Source organism: Ammospiza nelsoni, chromosome 1 (assembly GCF_027579445.1).
Source record: "Ammospiza nelsoni isolate bAmmNel1 chromosome 1, bAmmNel1.pri, whole genome shotgun sequence".
NCBI classification, from domain to species: Eukaryota; Metazoa; Chordata; class Aves; order Passeriformes; family Passerellidae; genus Ammospiza; species Ammospiza nelsoni.
In genome coordinates this window covers 34,390,080-34,410,112 of record NC_080633.1, presented here as the reverse complement: position 1 = coordinate 34,410,112, position 20,033 = coordinate 34,390,080, and the positions used below count along the sequence as shown (strand labels likewise).

Sequence of the window (20,033 nt, the reverse complement as noted above, 5' to 3'; positions counted from 1 at the left end):
TTTTTTCCCCAGCACGGGGGGGGAAAAAGTGATATCCCCAAACATTTTTTAATATTAATTCGCAGTATTAACTCATTAGCCTAAATTTCATTTGCGGTTGAAGAAATTTAGATGTGATTTATTTTTTTTACTATTTCATAAAAAAAAAGAAAAGAAAAAAAAAAAGAAAACAACAGCCGAACAGCACAATGTCTCCTAGCTTCTCTGCCATGTCCGGGAGGTTATTTCTAGACGGGGGGAAACGGCGCGAATGTGGCTTAGATTTTCTTTATCAGATCGAGCGCTGCCTGCATAAATCCCTTGCCCGGCCGTGGGTCCGCTGCCGGCGGTTCGCGGCTTGCGCGCCTCGGGTGCGCGGAGCGGGCTTGGCGGCGGCCGAGCCCATTTCAGCGCCGGAGACGGAGCTTTCCCCCCCCTTGCTCTCCTTGTTGTGACTGTTACGGTGCGGCGCTGGGGCGGGGGAGCGGCGGCCGGCGGGCCGGTGCCCCGCGGTGTGCGCCGGCGGGGGGCAGCGAGCACCCGCGGACGGCGCCCCCGGGAGCCCCCGCCGCTGCCGCCCGGCTCCGCTGCCGCCTCCTCACGGCGAAAGAGCGGCTCGGAAGGCTTTAAACGGCGGCCGCGGGTCCGGCTGTGCCGCCGGGCTGATAAAGCACTGCATTTGCATTGCATTGCGGTATCCGCCGGGCTGGAGCTGCAGCGAGCGCCGATTATTTATTGCGGTGGCGGGTGCTCAGTGCTGCCACGGCGTGGCGGGACGGCGGAGGCGGGCGCCGAGCGGAGCGGCCCCCGCGGCCCCTGGAACAGCGGCGCTGGCAGCCTGCGCTGCTCGGGGGAGCCCAAATAAAAGACCAAGAGGGGACAAAAAAAAAAAAAAAAAAAAGCGGCCTAGCTTTTTCTGTGGGAGTATCGGAGCTCGCCCCCGGGCAAAATATTCCGGCAGGACCGGCTCTGCCCGCTCCCCTTCCCCTCCGATTCTAGCTCGGTGTGTGCCAACTGCAAGTTACCACGGTGGGAGCCGGCTGGGGAGGACCCGCCCGCGTCCCCCCGGCCGGGCTCTCTGTACCCCGCCAGTCTAAACAACGGTTCGCCTTGCCCAAACTGTTTGGATTAGGAGCTATTAGTTAAAGGTTGGTTTTGATGACGCTGGAGAGCACGGGAATGATTTGAAAGTGGTTTTATATACGAAGAGAAGGAGGCTTTTAAGCTTAAGAGGGTAACTACTCCCGCACCTGTATCCGAAAGTGGCTGGGGTCGCGTACGCGTTTGCGGCGGGAGGAGGAAGGCGGAATGTTCTGCGGAGGAGGTGCTGGGGGTGCGTGGGATTACGAAAACAAATAAACGGGGTATGAAATACACAGGTACCGCGAAGTGTGACTTTGTTGCGGTGGCAAAATGCAGCGACTGGCTTGCTTTCTGCTTTCCAGAGTGGGGGCGGGAATGGTGAAGGAAAACTGCTGTGAAATGTGTCCAGGCCGGACATTTCCTCGGCAGACTTGGGGGGCAGCAGATTATTGTGATTCGGGGTTTTCTGGGGTAGGGGGAGGAGCGGAAAGGACGCCTGAATGTGACTGAAGCAGAGATTGCGGTGCAGATTGCTTGGCTGTCACTGTAACTACTCGAACACGACCCAGTCAGGCAAACGTGCAGATTTCATTCCTTTTCGTGTTATGGGATCGGCGAATAAATATTTTCGCTGCCTGCGATCGGGCTTTCACAACTTGGTTTGGACGCAAACAGTAACTTGAAAAACGGGGAAGAAACAAAAAGAAATGGAGGGGGAGGAAATCAGACTGTAGCCCATGCTACAAAATGTAAATATAACTAAGCCTGGAGCGATTTTTATTTTAAAATTTGTTTTGGTGTTTGTGTGATGGATTAAAACAAAAGATCGTCTGCCCACAACTTTTTGGAAGTAAGGCCGGTGGGGTTTGTTTGTCCCGAGTATTCTTTTTTTCATGGTGTGTTTTCGTTCTGACTTAAACTGGCGATAATATGCTCTTTTAAAAGCCTTTTCGCATTTAGCATGCTGTGTGTGAGTGCTTGCTTTCTGGTGTTTCCTCCTTTTTAAACTCTATTCTCACCGAGTAAAAGACCCCTTATTTTTCCGGAGTAATCTGCTTTTCAGGAAATACATGTTTCTGAAATGACCTCTCAAAGCATGCAGCTAGTGAGCTGTAATTCTACCAGGTGTGTTTGTTGATTAGCTGGGCTGAAGAGGTTAAGGAAGTTGAAAAAAAACCCGAAGGCAATCAACATCTGAATGTGAAAGTCCAGCTGAGACTGCAAACAATACAAACTATTGTGGAGCGATGTTTTAACTCACTACTGTTTTATAGGTATCGTAATCTGCCCCCGGAAATGAGAGAAATAGTCTCCCAACAACAACAAAACTCTCCTTTGAAAGCTGCTTTAGGAAACGCTGCTCGTACGAATGTCACTTTACGTGACAGAGCGCGTTTAAAATTAGTCTATTCAATCTCTTGTAATGGGCAGGGATTATGAGTAAACATATATTGGAATGAACAACCCCATGTTATCTGCAGGAACTGCAGGGTTACGGCTGAATTAAACCCGTATCAGCGAATTTCATCAGAACAGTTACTGTCCGAGCCCTGGGCCAAGAATTATATTTCCGCTATGGGGTAACTGCCATATTGAAAAATGGAGGTGGAAATGTTTGTTTCGTGTATTGTTCTTCCCCTCTTAAAGACACAAATCCGCGTTTAATCAAATTATTCCGAGCAACAACGAAACCGATTGGCTTCCGCTGAGTCACTAGCGGGTTGTATTAATTAGGAATAGTCCTACTGGCTCCTTTTTGAATTTGAATGTTTGATACCCTCGGCTCTACTCTGGCGGGAGGAGGGTAGACTTGGGGAGAACAGACACATGGAACTTCATCTGGGCTGCCGGGGGGCGCCGGGAGCCCATGCGGCTCTTCCCGAGGCCTCCTCGGGTACTTGGTGCAAATCCAAAATCCCACTCCCCAGAAGGCCGCCGCCCCAACCTCCTAATTATGGGGATGTTCATTAAGATACGAGACCTCTTCCACTGCAGGACGCGTTAGCCTCTCTCACAAAAACTGGATTCGGCGCTGGGGCGGGCTCCCTGAGCTCCGAAGGGAAGCCTTAGCGGAGGGGCAATTTTCGACTGAATGGATAAATAAATACATTTTAGAATAGCTTAAAAATCCTTGGATGCAGTTGTGGCATCGCGACGGCAAAACGGAGAGAGGCCGGGTCCCCCCTCGCCCCCCGGGCTGCGCGGCGCTCCGCTCCCCCTTTCACGTGCTCCCTGCGCTCCAAAGTTTCCCTTCGCAGCATCCTCCACCGCCGTCTCGTTCCCTCCCTCCTCCTTCCCTCCGCCGGAGCGCCGGGGGCGGCTCGCCCACCCTTCCCACGGGGTCGCGCGAATCCTCCTCGTGGGGCCTCCAACTTTTAAGGGCGCCCCCTCCCCACCCCTCGGGCAGCCGGGGGGCGTCCCCGCCGCCCGCTCCCGCACCGCCCGCGCTGCCGGGAATTATCGCCGCTGCTGTTGTTGTTGTTATTATTACGGGAGCGCTTTCCCGCGCGGGGCGGGGGCGGTGCCGCGGCGGGGGCGCGGCCGGTGCCGCGGGGAGCGCGGCGGGCGGCGCGGGGGGCGCGGGGCGGCGCGGCGGGGCCGGGGCTGCCGGTAAGTTGGCGGCGCGGTGGCGGCGGCCCCGGGGGAGCGGGCGCCGCGCGCGCTCCCATTGGCCGCCCCGCCGTCAGCTGCTCCTATTTTCTGCTGTCGCTTTTGGCGCTCGGCCATCCAGAAACAAACCACTTCGATGACTCCTAATAGTTATCGCCAGATGTACTAATACACAACAAATCACGGTCCGGGAGAGGGGGAGAGCAAATGAGTTCCTATTTTGTGAATCCCACTTTCCCGGGGAGCCTGCCCGGGGGCCAGGACTCCTTCCTCGGGCAGATCCCCCTGTACCCGGCGGGCTATGATGCTCTCAGGCATTTTCCGGCTTCGTACGGGGCAAGCAGCCTGCAGGACAAGACTTACACCTCACCTTGTTTCTACCAACAGTCCAACACCGTCATTGCTTGCAGTCGGGCTTCCTATGAGTACGGAGCCTCTTGTTTTTATTCGGACAAGGACATTAGTAGCTCCTCTCCTTCCGGCAGTGGCAAACAGAGGGGGCCCGGGGACTACCTGCACTTTTCTCCCGATCAACAGTACAAAACCAGCGGCGGCCAAGCCAAAATTATAAATGACGAAGGCACCGACCGGAAGTACACGAGCCCTGTTTACCCCTGGATGCAGCGGATGAACTCCTGTGCTGGTAAGGCATCTCGGTGCAGTCAAGGGCGGAGAGGGGAGGAAAAGGAAAAGTTTCTTTTTTTTTTTTTTTTTTTTTTTTTTTTGGCTAGATAAAGTCCAGATTGCTGCAGAAACACGGTTCCTGCAGGGCAACATGTAACATGAAACCTTCGCAGGTTTAGACCTGGCACGTTGGCACCCAGGGAATGGTGGCCAAGGTCCCAGTATGATGTAGGTTTACTGGTGAAAGTTACAGGGGAATCCTTGGAAAATAAGGGAAAAAAAAAAAAAAGGAACAAAGCACTTTTATCACTCTCTTAAAGCCATCCCAAAGCCTCTGCTCTGCTTCTTCATTGTCAGAGAGCGATGCATGGAATATGCCCTCTGTACTGAGGATCCAAAGCATTTGTGGTACATTCCTCCTCGCCCCCCTCCCCCCGCTCATTAGCCTGTGAGTATTGGATATTGAGAGCACGTTTCTGGGGCCGTGGGCGCACTTCCATGGCATCGCGAATTTTTTCAGACTTAGGAGTGAACTTCACATAATTGAACTATTCTGTACAGGAGTGGTGCTGGGGGAATGGGGGGTGGGGGTGGAGTGGGAGGGTTGTACCGGGGTGACATTTATTTTTTATAATCCCAAATTTAAACGTTTACTTCAAGTGTTCGCTAATGACTCGCCTTCTCTCCCATCCTCCCGAGCTTATGTTTGCAGCAGGGTAGGTCTCACAGCTTTTTTTTGAAAATTAAACTTTTAGCAAGACCATTCCGATGCTGCTTTGCATTCAAGAGCAATAAATTCCGGAGCAAATGGCAAAACGCTCTTCTATGATCTTTAGCTGATGTCTATAATTATACTTAGAGACCTTCTGCAGTCCCAGCCATGGCAATGGCTGTGTGTTTGTGTCAACACAGCCACATGTGCGTGCACACACACACGCACAGAACATGCGTGAGGCTTCCCGGGCAGCACACGTGTGCCTGTGCCTGTGTGTGCGCACAGAGCAGCCTCTGCCCGGCCACTCGCACCGTGCTGCCTCCTGCACCTTCCCCAGGTCCGCCTCAAAGCCTCTTTGTATCCCACTTACCCCGTAAGCGCACTGCACATCTGCATTTACAGTTCGTCAGGCAGGAGAAAAGGAAAAGAGAGAATTAAAAAAAAAAAAAAAAAAAAAAAAAAAAAAAAAAAAAAAAAAAAAAAAAAAAAAAAAGGAAAAAGGAAAAAAAGCCTCCAGGAAACCAAAGCAGCTTCCCCCACTCCCCGTGATTGTGCCTGCAAAAGGAGGCAGAATATTCTAATCGCTCTTTCTGGTCTGAAATCAGTGGGCCCTGTCCAATGCGATCGTTTTGTCTTTACTTCTACAGGTACAGTATATGGAACACATGGGAGACGAGGGAGGCAAACTTACACCAGATACCAAACGCTAGAGTTAGAGAAGGAATTTCATTTTAACAGATACTTAACCCGAAGACGACGTATTGAGATTGCAAACGCTCTCTGCCTTACTGAACGCCAGATTAAAATATGGTTTCAAAACAGGCGGATGAAATGGAAAAAGGAAAACAAATTCATAAGTTCCACACAGCCCAGCAGCGAAGAAACAGAGGAAAAGTCAGGGGAGTAGAACCACGTTTAATAAACGCTACCAGGCCTTTCCTTAGCGCTTACTACTACTATTATTATTATTATTTACCTTGTGTTCCTTCGGCTACTGAAATCCTATAGGTTTGTCACAGTCTATTAATCCCCAAAAGGCTTGGTTAAAAGATGTATATTTGCAATCATCTGTGACTTACTCTAATATATGTGGAAGCCCCAGCTTTCGAGCTACAGGCATGTATGTATGTAACCACCTTCCTAAAGTGTATATGGCGTCGGTTAAAGCATTAGTGAATTGGCCGAGAATTTAAAATGTTTGAGATTAGCATCTCAAATGGGTGAGTGGGTGGGTGTCCCTGGTGTGCTTGTGTGAGAAAAGATAAGCAAATTAATTTTTATCTTTTTTTTTTTTAATTAGAAATGCTTATATTGTAGAAAGACAAGAGATTGTAGAAAATATTTGGTTTATGGTTTTGCTAGCTCCCGCTACGGCGGGCCATCACGTTATTCTGTGTTTGGGAGTTTATGATCCGCAGGGGAGAAAAAAAGTTTTAGTTATGTATAAGATATTTAAATAGCAAAAGGAAGAAATTTTCTTTTAAAAAAACTTGTATAAACCCCTGTGTATAAAATTTCAGTTAAAGAAAAGATGAATTGCAGGGAGATTTTTTTTTAATGCCGCTAAACTGCTTAGTCTGCACTATAGAATTAAAGTAAAAACTCGGCGTTAAACTTCAGGGGAAGCGAGGGAAGAGGTTTGGAAGCGGGCAATTTTCTGTGGTTCCCGTTGAGCTTACGCTAAGGTTTTGGTGAGCTCAGCTCTGCACTGAGGGGGCTTTGAATTATGGACTACATTTCTTGGAGCTTCGTGAGCTTAGATCGATCTTTTTTCCTTTTATCTTTCTTTCTCTCTTTCTTTATTCCTTCCTTCCTCCCTTCCTTCCTCTCCTTCTCATTTGAAGAAAAGATCTTATTAACTTGGGGATTTTCTTTCCTGCTTCTGCGGTATCTTAATTCACATTCGCATTACTTAGCACTGGAAAAAATAAATTGATACTTTGAAGAAAAATAGCTGCCATAAAATTCTTCCACTTCGAGATTTGTAAAAGTAAAATAAGGGCAAAAATTATTGATTAATATATATGTTGTATCTCTCTATATTATATTGCGTGTGCATGAGTGTGCATGTGAAGCTGTGTACAAATGCACTTGTATACGCATCGAGGCTCTTTTGTCTGGAAGGCGGCACAATTTGGGCTACTACTCTAAATGTTTTAAAAGCCAGATCTGGAGAATATAATGCAAAATGGCTACCACCGCATTTAGAGGATTTTTTTCTCTCCGAGAGGCGATAAAATAGCGGCAGCCGTAAAGTCGCCTGGAATCTGACCCCCTAGTTGGAAAAAACGCTGCACGATATTCATCTTTAATAGATATCTGCCATTTCACATCGGTAGGACCCGGCTGCCTCTCGAAAGCTCCGGCACGGGAATAGGTGTGGGGAAAATTATAAATCTATGTATATACGTGTAGAAGGGACATAAGCCTTGCCAGCACCCGAGAACGGATCGTATAGGATTTGTGAACCGGTGTAAAAAAGCCCCGCACGGAGGAGCAGGCAGGCACAAAGCGGAGCGCTCCCCGCACACCCGGCTCGGAGGAGCAATGCCCGCCAGCCCCGCAGCCTCGCCGCCGCTGCCGCTGCCGCTGCCGATGGCGGCGAGCCCCGCTCCGCTCCGCGCCTCTCCGCTCCGCTCCGCGCCGCCGTCGGGGGCCGTCACCCCGGGCCGACCCCGCGGAGCCGCCGCCATCCCCCGCGCCGCCAGCGGGTGGCGCTGGAGGCCGGCGGACGGGCGGGCGGCGGCGGCGGCGCGCACGGGAGGCGCGCCCCGGGCCGCCCGCGCCCTCCCAGCTCCCCCACCAGTGCACGAGTTTACCTCTAGAGGTCATCAGGCAGGATTTACGACTGGACAACAAAAGCACGTGATGTGAAGCCGTACCCCATATTTGGGTGCCTACGTAGGAGGGAACCAAGTACATGTCCCAGTCATTTCCATAATTCATCATAAATTGTGCAAGGGTGCTATAGACGCACAAAACGACCAAGAGCCACAAATCAAGCACACATATCAAAAAACAAATGAGCTCTTATTTTGTAAACTCATTTTGCGGTCGCTATCCAAATGGCCCGGACTACCAGTTACATAATTATGGAGATCACAGCTCGGTGAGCGAGCAATACAGGGACTCCGCCAGCATGCACTCCGGCAGGTACGGATACGGCTACAATGGCATGGACCTCAGCGTCGGGCGCTCTGCTTCCACTCACTTTGGTGCCAATGAGAGACCCCGCAGTTACCCGGCCAACACCACCTCTGCCTCGACAGAGCCCAGGTACAACCAGCCCGCGACGTCTTCCCACTCGCCTCCCCCTGACCCTCTGCCCTGCACCGCCGTGGCCGGTTCGCCTGTCAGCGAGAGTCACCACGGGGTGAAAAACTCCCTCGCCAACTCCACCAGCACTTCGTCCAATTCCAGCAGCAACACGCACATCAGCAGAGACGGGGTTGGCACCTCGTCTGGGACTGAGGAAGACACTCCAGCAAGCAGCGAGCAGGCAAGTGCCCCGACCGACCAAAGCACAGCCCAGCCTTCACAGCCCCAGATCTACCCCTGGATGCGAAAACTGCACATAAGTCATGGTAAAGCAAATACCCTGTTCTTTCTTTATTTCTCTGGAGGAAAAGGAGGATTTAATGTAAACCGGGTGGCAGCGCCGAGCAAGGTCGGGGAGAGGGGGAGAGGAGGGCGTGAGAGCGGGCAGTCTCCCCGCACACCATAACTCTGCTCGCAGGGAAGCACGCTCCCTTCTCTGGGCGAGTCCCCCCCGAAAGGAAAAAAAAAACCTCTCGGCCCCGAAAACACCGCCCGCCTGGCTGCCAGCGCCGGCGGGGGGAGTGCAAGGCGCCTTGCCGAAGGGAGATCGGGAGCAGAGGCTGCTCCCGGCTCTCCTCTGAATGGGGGCTCTTCCAGTGGGAACGGCGCGGCTGACCCCATTTATTTTGCTTAGACATATTAAAAAGAGAATAGGAAAGGGCGAGGAGGGCAGTTTTCACTGCTGGGAAGCCGTGGGGGAGGGGGCAGGGCGAGTCGCCCCAAACTCGGGGTAGAGGGCTCGAGGGGCAAAGCGGGGGAGCAAAGCAACTTCCAGCCCCGGGTACCTGCCCTGCCCTCGCTGCCGGGAGAGCGGCCGGAGGCTCGCTGCCTCCCAGAGCCTTCCCCAGCCCAGCCGTGGGAAAGGGCTGCACGCTTCAGCTTTGCTCTCTCAGCTCTGAAAACCCAGCTATCAGCAGAGACATCCTCCAAATCAGCTTATCTGGGGGAGGCATGGGGGAGAACTAACCTTATCAAAAAATTATATTAAAAAAAAATAAAAGAAACTGGAAAAAAAATTAAATTAGAAAAATTCGAATCGTAAATCCAAGCGAAAACTTACCGAGACTACCAAATCCCCCTCCCCCAAGCCTTTCCTAAGAGGGGCTGGAGGGGGAAACTTGTTGAGCGTTTATCCAAACCAGAAACAAAACCAAAGCAGGACTGAGAATAACGGTCCTGGTTGCTGGTAGCTGCAATGAGACACGAAGGCTCCGAGAGGCTGCTGAGAATCTAAATCATGTACTTTTCTCTTCCAGACAACATAGGGGGACCAGAAGGGAAAAGGGCTCGGACTGCTTACACCCGCTATCAGACCCTGGAGCTCGAAAAGGAATTTCACTTCAATAGATACCTGACCCGCAGAAGAAGGATTGAAATAGCACATGCTCTTTGCCTCTCAGAGAGACAAATAAAGATCTGGTTCCAAAACAGGAGAATGAAATGGAAAAAGGATAATAAGCTGAAAAGTATGAGCATGGCAGCTGCAGGAGGGGCATTCCGTCCCTAAGCGTTTGATCAATTAAAAGTACTGAGCAGTATTAGCTGACCCTGCGTCGTCTCATGTCAGTACTAAGTTGACTTTCTAAAACTTCCTTGTGTTACTTCTGTGAAGAAACCCTGTTCTTGTCGCCCTTATTCATCTTTTAATCATGAGCCTGTTTATTACCATTCTCTCGCGTGTATAAGTAGATCTGCTTTTATCGTACATTTCTTTGTCTTGAATGGCTTTGTCTTGAAAAAAATAATAGATGTTTTAACTTATTTATATGAAGCGAGCTGTGTTACTTGAAGTAACTGTTAAAACAAAACAAAACTAAACAAAAAAGAACAAAAAGGAAAAAAAAGAAGTTAAAAAAAAAAAAAGGAGAGAGAGAAAGGAAACCCTGCCCCGGTTTAGTACAAATGTTATGTGTTGCACTCAACCTGCTTAACTGTGCATGTGTGGTCAAGTGTTAATGTCTGTATAGCTCCAAGCTGTTAAAAATATTTTTATTCAAACTACCTATATAATTCCTGTGTAATTAATGCTGTTGTAGAGGTGAAATGATGAAATCAACTGAACTTGTCCTACGTGTAGTGAATAGTGAATCTGTGACGAAAACTGTGATTCCAAGCAGTATGTCCTTGCTGTGCCTTTGTATATGACTCTTTGCACGAACTCTTAGAAGTGGCTCTTATTAAGCGCAGCTTCTGTGATGTATGTTTTTTGTGAACAAAGTTACAAATATAGTCAAAGTCTGGCTGTTTGAGCAAACTGTGATCAGCTTTTTTTTTTTTTTAATTATTATTATTATTATTTGTTTTTAAAAAAAAACTGACTGGAAATCAACAAAAAAAATAAACTTTCTATTGTAAAGTTTTTGTGATCTGATTTGTGCAAAGCAAGAAGTTGTGCTTCCTGATTTGCCTCTGAAAAAAAAAAAATTAGCCCGTGCAGAGTTTGTTGTAATATTTTACCTGGCTCCTGCTGCACGTTGCATATGGTGGATGCTGCAATTGTCCGCCACCAGTATTTTTAATTGAAAGTTTGACCGTAAGTTCTTCCTTACTTGTTTCTCGCTAGGTGGAAAGCTGCATCGCAGGACCACAATCAACACCCTTTGTGGCTGAATCAACTGTTAACTGTTTGCTGATGGTTGAAATAAAAAAAAAAAAAAAAAAAAAAAAAAAAAAAAAAAAAAAACCTACCAAACCACCAAAAAAAAAAAAAAAAAAAACAAAAAACAAAAAAACAAAAACCCACAACCCAAACCCCAAAACATGTGCTTTGTTAAAATACGCTGCGAACTCCAGGGTGTGTTTGCATCGCTCTAGAATTTCTCCTGTGGTTTCATTAAGTATATTTTAGGACAGCCATGTCCAAGCCCTCTGCGCCTATTAGTAATCCTCTCTAGCCACATTCCCACTCTTCACCCTTTAAAGATTTTTGGTTTTCTTCGCTAGAATTAGTTTGCTATAAACGTAATGTTACTTACCCCATCAGAGCTTGAATGGTTAACTCTTCTGAGCTTCTAAGAGCAACTAAAGATTTGCACATTTACTGACTGGTTACATTGATGCCTTCCCTTAAAAGTTATAAAACAGTAAACTTTATAAGCCCCAGTTCCGGCTATATGACATTTGGGTGCCAAATGAATAGGGTTTTGTCTATGAATTAGATCGTAAAATCATCCATAGCACAGACAGATAGGCTCACTGGCTATAAAAAGTCACGTGGTGCCATTAAAGTAAGTTTTATGGTTTTGGGGAGTTGACATCCAACATTATATACCACATAACATATAATCTCACTGACGCTGGACTTCATTTGACTCTTTTGCAGGCTACGTGTGCCTCCTGGCCATTCAAATTGTCAGGTTTAGGGACAGAAGTATCCAAACCACAAGTTCTCAGTACTATGTGAAAAATGGCTCCTTGCAAGTCAAAGGTAAGTTTTGTGCACAAGTTCCTTAAAGTTTATTTGTACAGTGGGGAAGCCGAGGCTCCTGCTCGCTCTCGCTGCCTCTCGCCTCTCTCTTTTCTCTTTCTCTTTCTCTTTCCCTTCCTCTCCGCCTGGAGGTTTTCAGGACGGTCCCACCGAGCCCGAGAGGCAGGATCAAGCACTAATGATCCAGGTTGCGCTGCAAATACCTCCCCCCATCCCTTCACTCGCAGCAGCTAGCTCTCTATTTTAACGATCAAATCAAAGTAAACCACAATAAGCGACTTTGGCAGAGATGGATTTTGGGGCCTAGCTTTAATCACTTTGACTACCGCAGAAGATAATTACTTCCTTTGCTCCAATAGACTCTCCAAGTTTGGAGAGGTTTTGTTTAGCAAAGAGTAGTTACTGCAGGCGATTAAAAAAAGGGAGAAACAAAATAGATTGGGCTTGATATTATCTGGGCAGTATCTTATGGAGGCATGATAGAGTTGGAGGCGTGATGATATGGTAATAATCTTTGGATTGGTGAAATATGCTGCACATCAGAGCCAGTATTAAAATGGCACAGACTGTACTGGAGTGTTTAGATACATATTTTCTACGTTGGGTTGTGCAGAAAGCTTTAGCTGTGTGTATATGTACATCTGTGAGTGCGTAGTGTGTTTTGGGGATGCGCTTTTATAACACTGCTGTAACTTTTCCCCGGTTCTATATGTAACTGCAGAAATAGAAACATATTTAAATTAGATTCATGTGTGCCTGCATGTACAAATCAGTTTGTACTTCTGTATAAAGCCGTGCAGATGCCTATATGTGTCTAATATTGGTGTATTCATGTACACAAAGGGTGTGTACGTGGGTACACATATATATGTTCTTGTGACTTCCTTTTTTTTTTTTTTAAGCGAACCAATTGACTGTAACTTGTAGCATTAATACAAGAGACTACAGGTCATTAGAGTGCTGCAAATTATGAAATACGGGCTTGGTTTATTGAAGATTGTAAATATCCCCCTAGCTCTGCTCTCTCCCTTTCTGCCTTATATTGCTGGCTGCCATTGTGGGGTAGGCCCCAGCTGCGTGTTTACTTCAACATTCTTTTTATTTAAGTGGACTGTTCTCACTAGAGTGTGATTACTCAGCAATAAACTTTATGGCCGGATTTAACTTCAGTCTTTGAATTTCCAGGACTTGAATGAAAGGGTGAAAGGAACTCTATCTTTCTCTGGGTAACATTAAGGCCTGATCCTTATCCTCAGAGCTGTTACTTTGGCGAGTGATCTCGGCGGGTATAAACAGACTAGTCAGGGGCTATAGTAGAATTCTGAGAACTGCCTATTATCTATCTATCTATCTATCTATCTATCTATCTATCTATCTATCTCTCCAAACCAGCTGTGGGTACCTCTTTCTCTGCATAGGTTTGGAGTAACATTGATTCAACAGATTGCATTGTTTTCTTTTATGTGTCATAAAGTCGGGTTTGCAAAAGAATGGAGTGGTTTGATGTGAGACAGAGATGGGCTTTGTTTTATTTCGCTAGTGCTGTGCTATTTGAATGTTGTGGTTTAGGCTGGTTGGGTTCTGTGAGCGAAAATGGGAGAAAGGTGCAGGGTTTTAGGAGGGTGAGGTTGTTGTGTACCTCTGCAAAGTCTGCATATTGCTGACTGATCCCTATTTTTAATTTATTAGTCTTTAAAGAAATGGTAGTATCTAAGGTAGGTTCATCCCAAAGAGCTCAGTTTTAAAAGCATTTAATATTTAAAGTCAACCCTTGCGGAAGATAAATAGAGTCTGATGCCTTTGTGTCTGTCGATCCTTCCTGTCAGCACTAAACAAACATATCTGCATATATTTAATATTTAAAAAATGAAAAAGGCTTTAAAAGAGCATATCCAAATGCACATTTGAAAATCATTTCCTTTTAAACAGCTGGAGATTTTATAGTACTCTACTTGACACATTTTCGTCAATAGGAATATCAGAAAGTTGTATATGATAGGCGTGTATTATATTATACTACATGCCATAAAATTTTATAGTTTGAGGCAAGGCATGAAAAACCCTTAAAAGTTTGGTCTTCATTTATATATAGGTCGTTTTCCAAGGAAAACCCTTTGCTTGTAGACGGGAATTATACCAGACACAAACAGCTCATGATTACTCAGTATTTAACAACACTGCCCCATTTGAATTAACTGGCTAATATACAAGCGCGCACGGACGCCCGTTGGACTAATATTTTAGGATCCTGGATATCATCCTGGATTGTAATTTTTCATTGCCTTGAGTGAAAAGATTTGCTACTGTGTATTTTCCACATTTTTGAATGTGGCTTCTGGACCATATCCCACACAAAACAATGTACAGTCGTTCAAGAACTATGGAAAAGAAAAATATCCCTTGGTCCAGAAGCATATGAACCCGCCTGTACTGCAAAAAACACTAGCAACCAAAGAAAGTTAGCTAGAAATCACAACTTCACCCTGTTTCTGGCCCTGCCCTGTATTAAGCATCACAGTTGACACCATTCAAACACAGAAATGCGTTAAGATTTCCTAATACGCTCTGAAATTTGAAATTCAAACGAGCCCACACTGCCGAACTCTGCGAAAATAGTCCCAGATCCGAATTGTTTTCCGAGGGAAAATGTCATGGGAAATTATACCTGAGAATCAGGAGAGAGGTTTTATCTGCGCACCTTATTTTTCTGATGAGTTTAGGGGATTGATAAGTGCAAGGTTTTTTCTATTTTAAGAATGGCACGTTGCGTTCTGCGATTTGAAACGCAGTTTACTTAATCCTTTGAAAGGAATACTTGCGTGCAGTGTCTCATGCCTAAGTGTAAAACCAATTAAAGATTAGGCAGCTCTCTTAATGTGTGGAACTGTTGACTTTGCAAGACTTAACTTTCTCTAAACCAGGAGTGTAACAATCCAATGGAAAGTCATCCGTAAATTACAGCTCTGCAGCCTTGTCTAAACTATGCAAATGCCCTAATTTCAGAACAAGGAAATTATTATTCTGCCGTTTCCTTACATGTAATAAGTGTGTATCTGTGGAAAGGTGACAATAGAGGAGTTTGCAATTTGCTCCATGGGAAATTGAATGGAACCGATCATGAGGGGGGAGATCAGGAGGTTTCGATTTCTAACGCTGAATACGGGAGCAGTGCGTTTTCCCTCCCCGTAAATACAGATTTGACGCATTTAATGCAGACACGAGTAAATCTCCTGACCAAGTTAAGATGTCGTTTGCTTTCTTAGTCCTTTCTCTTTCTGCCCTCAAAATCCCCCGGATTTGAGGCTAGGGTTACTAGCTAGAGCGGAAAACCACAGTTCCCACAATCTTCTGGTCATCTTTGAAGATATTATCCCTTTCAAATTAAAGCATCTTCACTAATGTCTCTCTGTAAGGCAAATACTCATGGACCACCCCGGTCACATGTTCCTGTAGCTATGCGCACAAACAATTTCAAATCTGACACAGAGATCGTGTAAAATTTGCATGGATTTTGCCTTATAAGACGCAAAAGGAATCTTTTCTATATCCCCTCCCCCCAAAAAATGTCTTTTCAATAATAATATTTGCTATGAAGGTTATTGGGTAATTATTGCAATTTTGTGGAACAGTCCTTGCTTGAGGTGAAGTCTGTCTCCGGATAATAAATGGCAGCCCGTGCAGTTCACTGCCAGGTTAAGTAAATGCAGAAAAGATAAATCTGCACACCCTAGGAATCACCAGCAGAGCTCGCTTTAGACCAAGTTCACAGTCAACTCGTTTGCCTAGACAAGGCTTCGCAAACAATTAGACTTGTTTCTTTATGTTTAAATCAAGGAGAAATGACTAAAACCCTTCAGCAGAGAGCTGCAGCTTTTCCCCCAACGCTCGTCGTTCCATTCCTTCCAACCTCACGCCCGGAACTTACCCAGCAATTCACCTGCAATTGTAACCATTTAGCGCCTTTGAGTAACAGGCTTCCCTCCAACGCTGCCGAAAGGCTGTGCAAACTGATCTAGCAGCATTTTACAAAGCTGAGAGATTAAGGAAAAGAAAAAAACAATTAAAAATGCAAAAGTATCCGATTTCTCAGCAGCAAGAAGAAGGAAAAAAAAATAGCAACAATAAAAAAGAGAGCCCTTAGAAAGCTGGGGGAAACAAGCAGAAGTATTGAAACAAACAGTGCGAGTCTCTTACTCCTAAAAGAAGCTGCATAGCTTTTGTATATCTTTGTGGTTAAGGGCGTTACAACTGCAGGTCAAAAAGTTGAGGGTCAAAAGTTTACGTTTTGCACCACTCTTAGTCATTCGCCCAGACAGAGTTTGATGTCAATGTTATAGCCGAGATCTTGACTATCAGCACAAAAGATAAAATAGCTTTGAGTTACGTGTGTATCACAGTATGGACTCCAGGTGAACCCTACTGGCTGAATGACCTCAATTACCAAGGAAAGGATAGAAAATTCCTCTTTTCAAGAGTAATACACGTTGTATTTCATCTTGAATTATCAGGCACATTTGTGTCTGAATATCTCGGGTTCGGCCGCGGCAGGTAAACACGCGTGTTACCCCCACAGAAGTCACTGATGCTGCCTCCTCCAAAAGTCAGGTAGCAAAATGCCTCACCCTTGTTTATTATATAATAACCTGCTCTAAGAGGTTTAATGTTAAGCCTTCTCACTTTGCAAAATGGCAGGAAGATAAGATAGGAGCGAAGCTATTAACGCGTGTATCGATCCTAGCCGCGTCTTTGTTTTTGCTCTCATTTCTGTAGCGACCGCTAAACTGTGCTTAAACAGGACATGCCGGAGATAATACGGGCTATATGTTTGGTCCGAAGGAGCTCGTTTAAAAAGCGGAGCGGTGGGGCCGTGGTGCGATACCCATGGAAAATATTACGGAGAAGCTGGCGCCCTGCGCCTCTCCGTGATTTGGAGGGTTCTCACAGCCTTCTGGAATTACCCGAGGCGGCAGTTCCCAGCGAAATTGGGAGTAAGACGCGTTGTTTTTCCTCTCGCCACCCACCCTTCTTCACCCTTCCAAGAAAAAGTTTAGTGGAATTTCTTAGCGCGGAGAGATTCCCACATTGCTGGGATTTTTTTGTTCCCAGTGCCGCCTCTGAGTAAAAGCTTTAGCTCCTTGGTTAGACGTGTCTGAGGGAGAACTAGCCAATATTGCTCAAGCAACTTCATTTTGGAGGACATCATCGCAGACGGGATTCAGCTTGAAATTTTAAGGCTGAGGGGTCGGTGGAAGAGGGAAAGGATACTCGAATATAGTCATAATCAGACCTGAAAGGTGTGGAGGAGGCGACAGTGCGACAAGGAAATCCGAGAAAGAGCGCACCTCACCCCCAGCCACGCATTGCTGCCTTTCCACCCCCAAGGCAGCAGCCTACACCGGCCTCTGTGTAACTGGTACGCGTGAATTATTTGCCAGAGACACAGCTGGATCGTGGCAGGCGAGCGCTGTATCTTGGGAACAAGTACGCGAGAGGTTAGATATCAGATTAGCCAAAGTGATTATCGGAGATTGTGCCTAAAGTACCTGCTGAAGCCTGGAAAGTGTGTAATGCAAGTGTTTGCTCGGCGTGTAGACGCTGTTCACAAGTTGTTGCTGCTGCTCACTTGTAGCGAGCCCTGGCACTGCGCGTTTAGGGAGCCTGCCCGTTCTGGAGATAGTATATAACCTTTCACATCCAGACTATTTATTTGGTGTAAGAGCGAAGCCTGATAACAAGCTAAAAACCGTAGCCAAATATCTATTTTGTTAGAGAATAGCAGGCGGATTGTTTCCAAGAATAACAATGCGTCTTTGATATACCCAGAATGAAAGCTGTTACTATAACCGGCTTACTCAAGAGTAGGTGACAGAAATCCATTTACTTCCTCACTAAAACAATTAGTCGTCCGAATTCCGTATTTTAAATCTGGTTTAGAATAAAAATATCAATGAGAATAATTTCAAAGAAGTTGAAACCGCGACTTACATAAATATTGACTCTTTTCAATTATTGTTTAAATTGTTTCCCCCTCCACCCCCCCCCCCCAAAAAAAAAAAAAAAAAAAAAAAAGCCAACGGGCTAGAACAGGACAGTTCAGTTAATAATTTGAGACGAACTCTTTCTGTCCTTTCACTCTCTGCATTCAGCACGCTGCTCTCTGGCGTGGAAGGTCTGCTCAAAAGACCATTCATTTAAAATCCAGGCACAAATCACATTTTACGTGTGTTTATTTAAGCGCACCAGGACAGGGTGAGCAAACCCCGCCAACCATTCCGTTGTTAAGAGAAGCCCCAGTGCCAGGGAAACCATCGCTTTTATCAAATGCTGAACTTGGGGCAAAAATGCCAGCATTGCCCCGGCAGCGCCCATTGGTAAGGACGCTCTCATCCGCGGAGGCAGGAGCAGCCTCGGGGCTGTATCATTCCCAGGAACAAAGAAAGGAATACAGTCGATACATTCCATAACGTTTACATTTTCCCTCGATTTTTTTCGTATTTTTCCCTTAGAAAAAGTGACCTGGGCAAAGCACCCTGCTATCTAAAAGACACTGTTATAGACCTTTTAGAAAAACTAAGTCCAAGGCCGAGGTGAACTTCAGGTCACCGCGTCTAACAAATATGAAAATGTCGCCTGGTGAAGGGCACGCCTTGTTATTTAACAAAGACTGTCAATGTGTAAGATTAATAAGAAACAAAATGCACACGGTGTCACTTTTCGGTCACTTTGAAACTTGGGACAGCCTCGCATTCAAGAGGGGAAAGCTGGGACTAAATATATTCAAAATGGTTCAAATCAAAGTCAAACCAGGCTGCTAGTGCGATTCTTCCTCCTTCTACCGCTCTCGGTGGAGGATGCCCGGCACGGCAAGAGGTTGACTTGAATTACTATTATTATTATTATTATTATTATTATTATTATTAGACTACTATTATTATTATTGCCGTTGTTCTTATAATTTTCTCTTTCGTGGTAATTATGTTTTAGCTGCGTATGTGGAGGGTAACAGGAATGCTTGCCTGTTTCACAAGAAAAAGAGGGATCCCCTTTTTCTCCCTCTTTCGGTATGTATTGAGTTGCTTCTTCTTGGTGCATGAAAATTTACTCTCTCCCTCTCAACTTAATTCCAGTGCTGTCCCCATCCCATTCTCGGCCAGCTTCGGCCAGGAAACTCTCGCTTCTTTATTAATTGATTGAAGTCTCCTTCTCCAGTGAAATCGAGCCTTTAGTCCTTCTAGAAAAATAAGGGAGCTGGCCTATTTTATCCTATCCTTTTCTTTCTTTGAGAACTTAGGGTGATGGTACAAGTTTGTTAAAGGGAAGTACTGGGGGAAAAAAGGGTTTGAGATTGTTTATTACAGCCATAAATCTTGCAGTAAAATGTCGAAATGGCCGTGTGCAAGATAACACTTGGTGGTCTTGGCTGGGTTCTTGTTTATGATAACAAAACCAGAAAGACACGGAACAGGCCTTTTGGAGGTCCTGCCTCAGCACATCTTCACAGACCAAGAGAACCACACGAAAAAGCCAGACTCGAGCTGGGCAGCTCAGGTCACCTTGCAGATTTACACTCGTATACAAAACTGAGTACTTCTCTCTGTAACCAAGCGCCAGAGCCCTCCTGTAGAAAAGGGCACGGTGAAACTTTGAGATCTAATCGCAGTAAATAATACGAAGCAGAGCCCGGCCAACTCTCCCAATATAGCGCTGATCTGACAAACCGAGACAACTCTTCTCGTTGTGTTTTACTGTGGCGTGGGAACACGGCAGCCCGCCGTAGTGCTCCGGCCACAGAGCCTCAGGACTTATGCCGAGGATAATATTTACGATACCCCAGTGTAATTCATCTGGTGCTAGCCGGCAGGTATTTGTATGTATGCGTCTCTGTGTGTGCATGTGTCTCTTTATACCGGGAAAATGCTATCGTGGTGGACTTCGCCGGTCTTTTTTTTTTTTAACAGTCATGCAGATGGGAGCTTTTTTCCTTTTAGGAAATGGGTTTGCTGTTGTTTTGTTGCTTGGAATCTAAATAAAACAATCTCCCCTTTTCTATCAAATGTGTGCTGTTGAGCAGTTGCGGCTGTCTCTGTGTGTAACCGCGTGTGTGTGACCGCATTTCCTCTCCACGCAGAGTAAATAGAGAAACTTATCTATTACTCTAGTTAGAGTTCCATAGATGTGCTGTTGGAAATGAGTAAGTAAATGTGTTTTAACTCTCTTTACAAATTAGACATTCGATAGTAGGAGGAAATGAGTGATTGTTTAGATAAGTACCCCAGT

At 46.1% G+C, this 20,033-nt stretch overlaps 3 protein-coding genes across 5 annotated transcripts in view; all 3 read left to right on the top strand.

Annotated features, from left to right (window-relative positions):
* HOXA3 (homeobox A3) overlaps positions 1-20,033 on the top strand; it is a 44,523-nt gene that overhangs the window by 481 nt on the left and 24,009 nt on the right. The window contains exons 1-2 of one of the 3 annotated variants that reach the window (XM_059469433.1): positions 4,299-4,315; positions 11,652-11,756. The exons of 1 other annotated variant lie outside the window; for it this stretch is intronic. The gene's annotated coding sequence lies outside the window, so the exon portion shown is untranslated. Of the gene's footprint in view, positions 1-4,298; positions 4,316-11,651; positions 11,757-20,033 lie in introns of those variants that run through there. One more of the 3 variants, XM_059469439.1, reaches the window with a different exon arrangement.
* On the top strand, positions 3,775-6,244 carry HOXA6 (homeobox A6). The gene is made up of 2 exons (XM_059469516.1): positions 3,775-4,315; positions 5,659-6,244. The coding sequence occupies exons 1-2, from the start codon at positions 3,880-3,882 to the stop codon at positions 5,916-5,918; spliced, it is 696 nt and encodes a 231-aa protein (XP_059325499.1). The 5' UTR covers positions 3,775-3,879; the 3' UTR covers positions 5,919-6,244.
* On the top strand, positions 7,757-11,067 carry HOXA5 (homeobox A5). The gene is made up of 2 exons (XM_059469508.1): positions 7,757-8,595; positions 9,586-11,067. Exons 1-2 carry the CDS (start codon positions 8,034-8,036, stop codon positions 9,834-9,836), a joined length of 813 nt encoding a protein of 270 aa, XP_059325491.1. The 5' UTR covers positions 7,757-8,033; the 3' UTR covers positions 9,837-11,067.

Bases quoted from the DNA above. Each gene is read 5' to 3' on its own strand.
- HOXA5 (XM_059469508.1), top strand. From the start codon at position 8,034: ATGAGCTCTTATTTTGTAAACTCATTTTGCGGTCGCTATCCAAATGGC. The intron at 8,596-9,585 runs GTAAAGCAAATA...TTTCTCTTCCAG, and splicing joins AAAACTGCACATAAGTCATG to ACAACATAGGGGGACCAGAA.
- HOXA6 (XM_059469516.1), top strand. From the start codon at position 3,880: ATGAGTTCCTATTTTGTGAATCCCACTTTCCCGGGGAGCCTGCCCGGG. The intron at 4,316-5,658 runs GTAAGGCATCTC...TTACTTCTACAG, and splicing joins GCGGATGAACTCCTGTGCTG to GTACAGTATATGGAACACAT.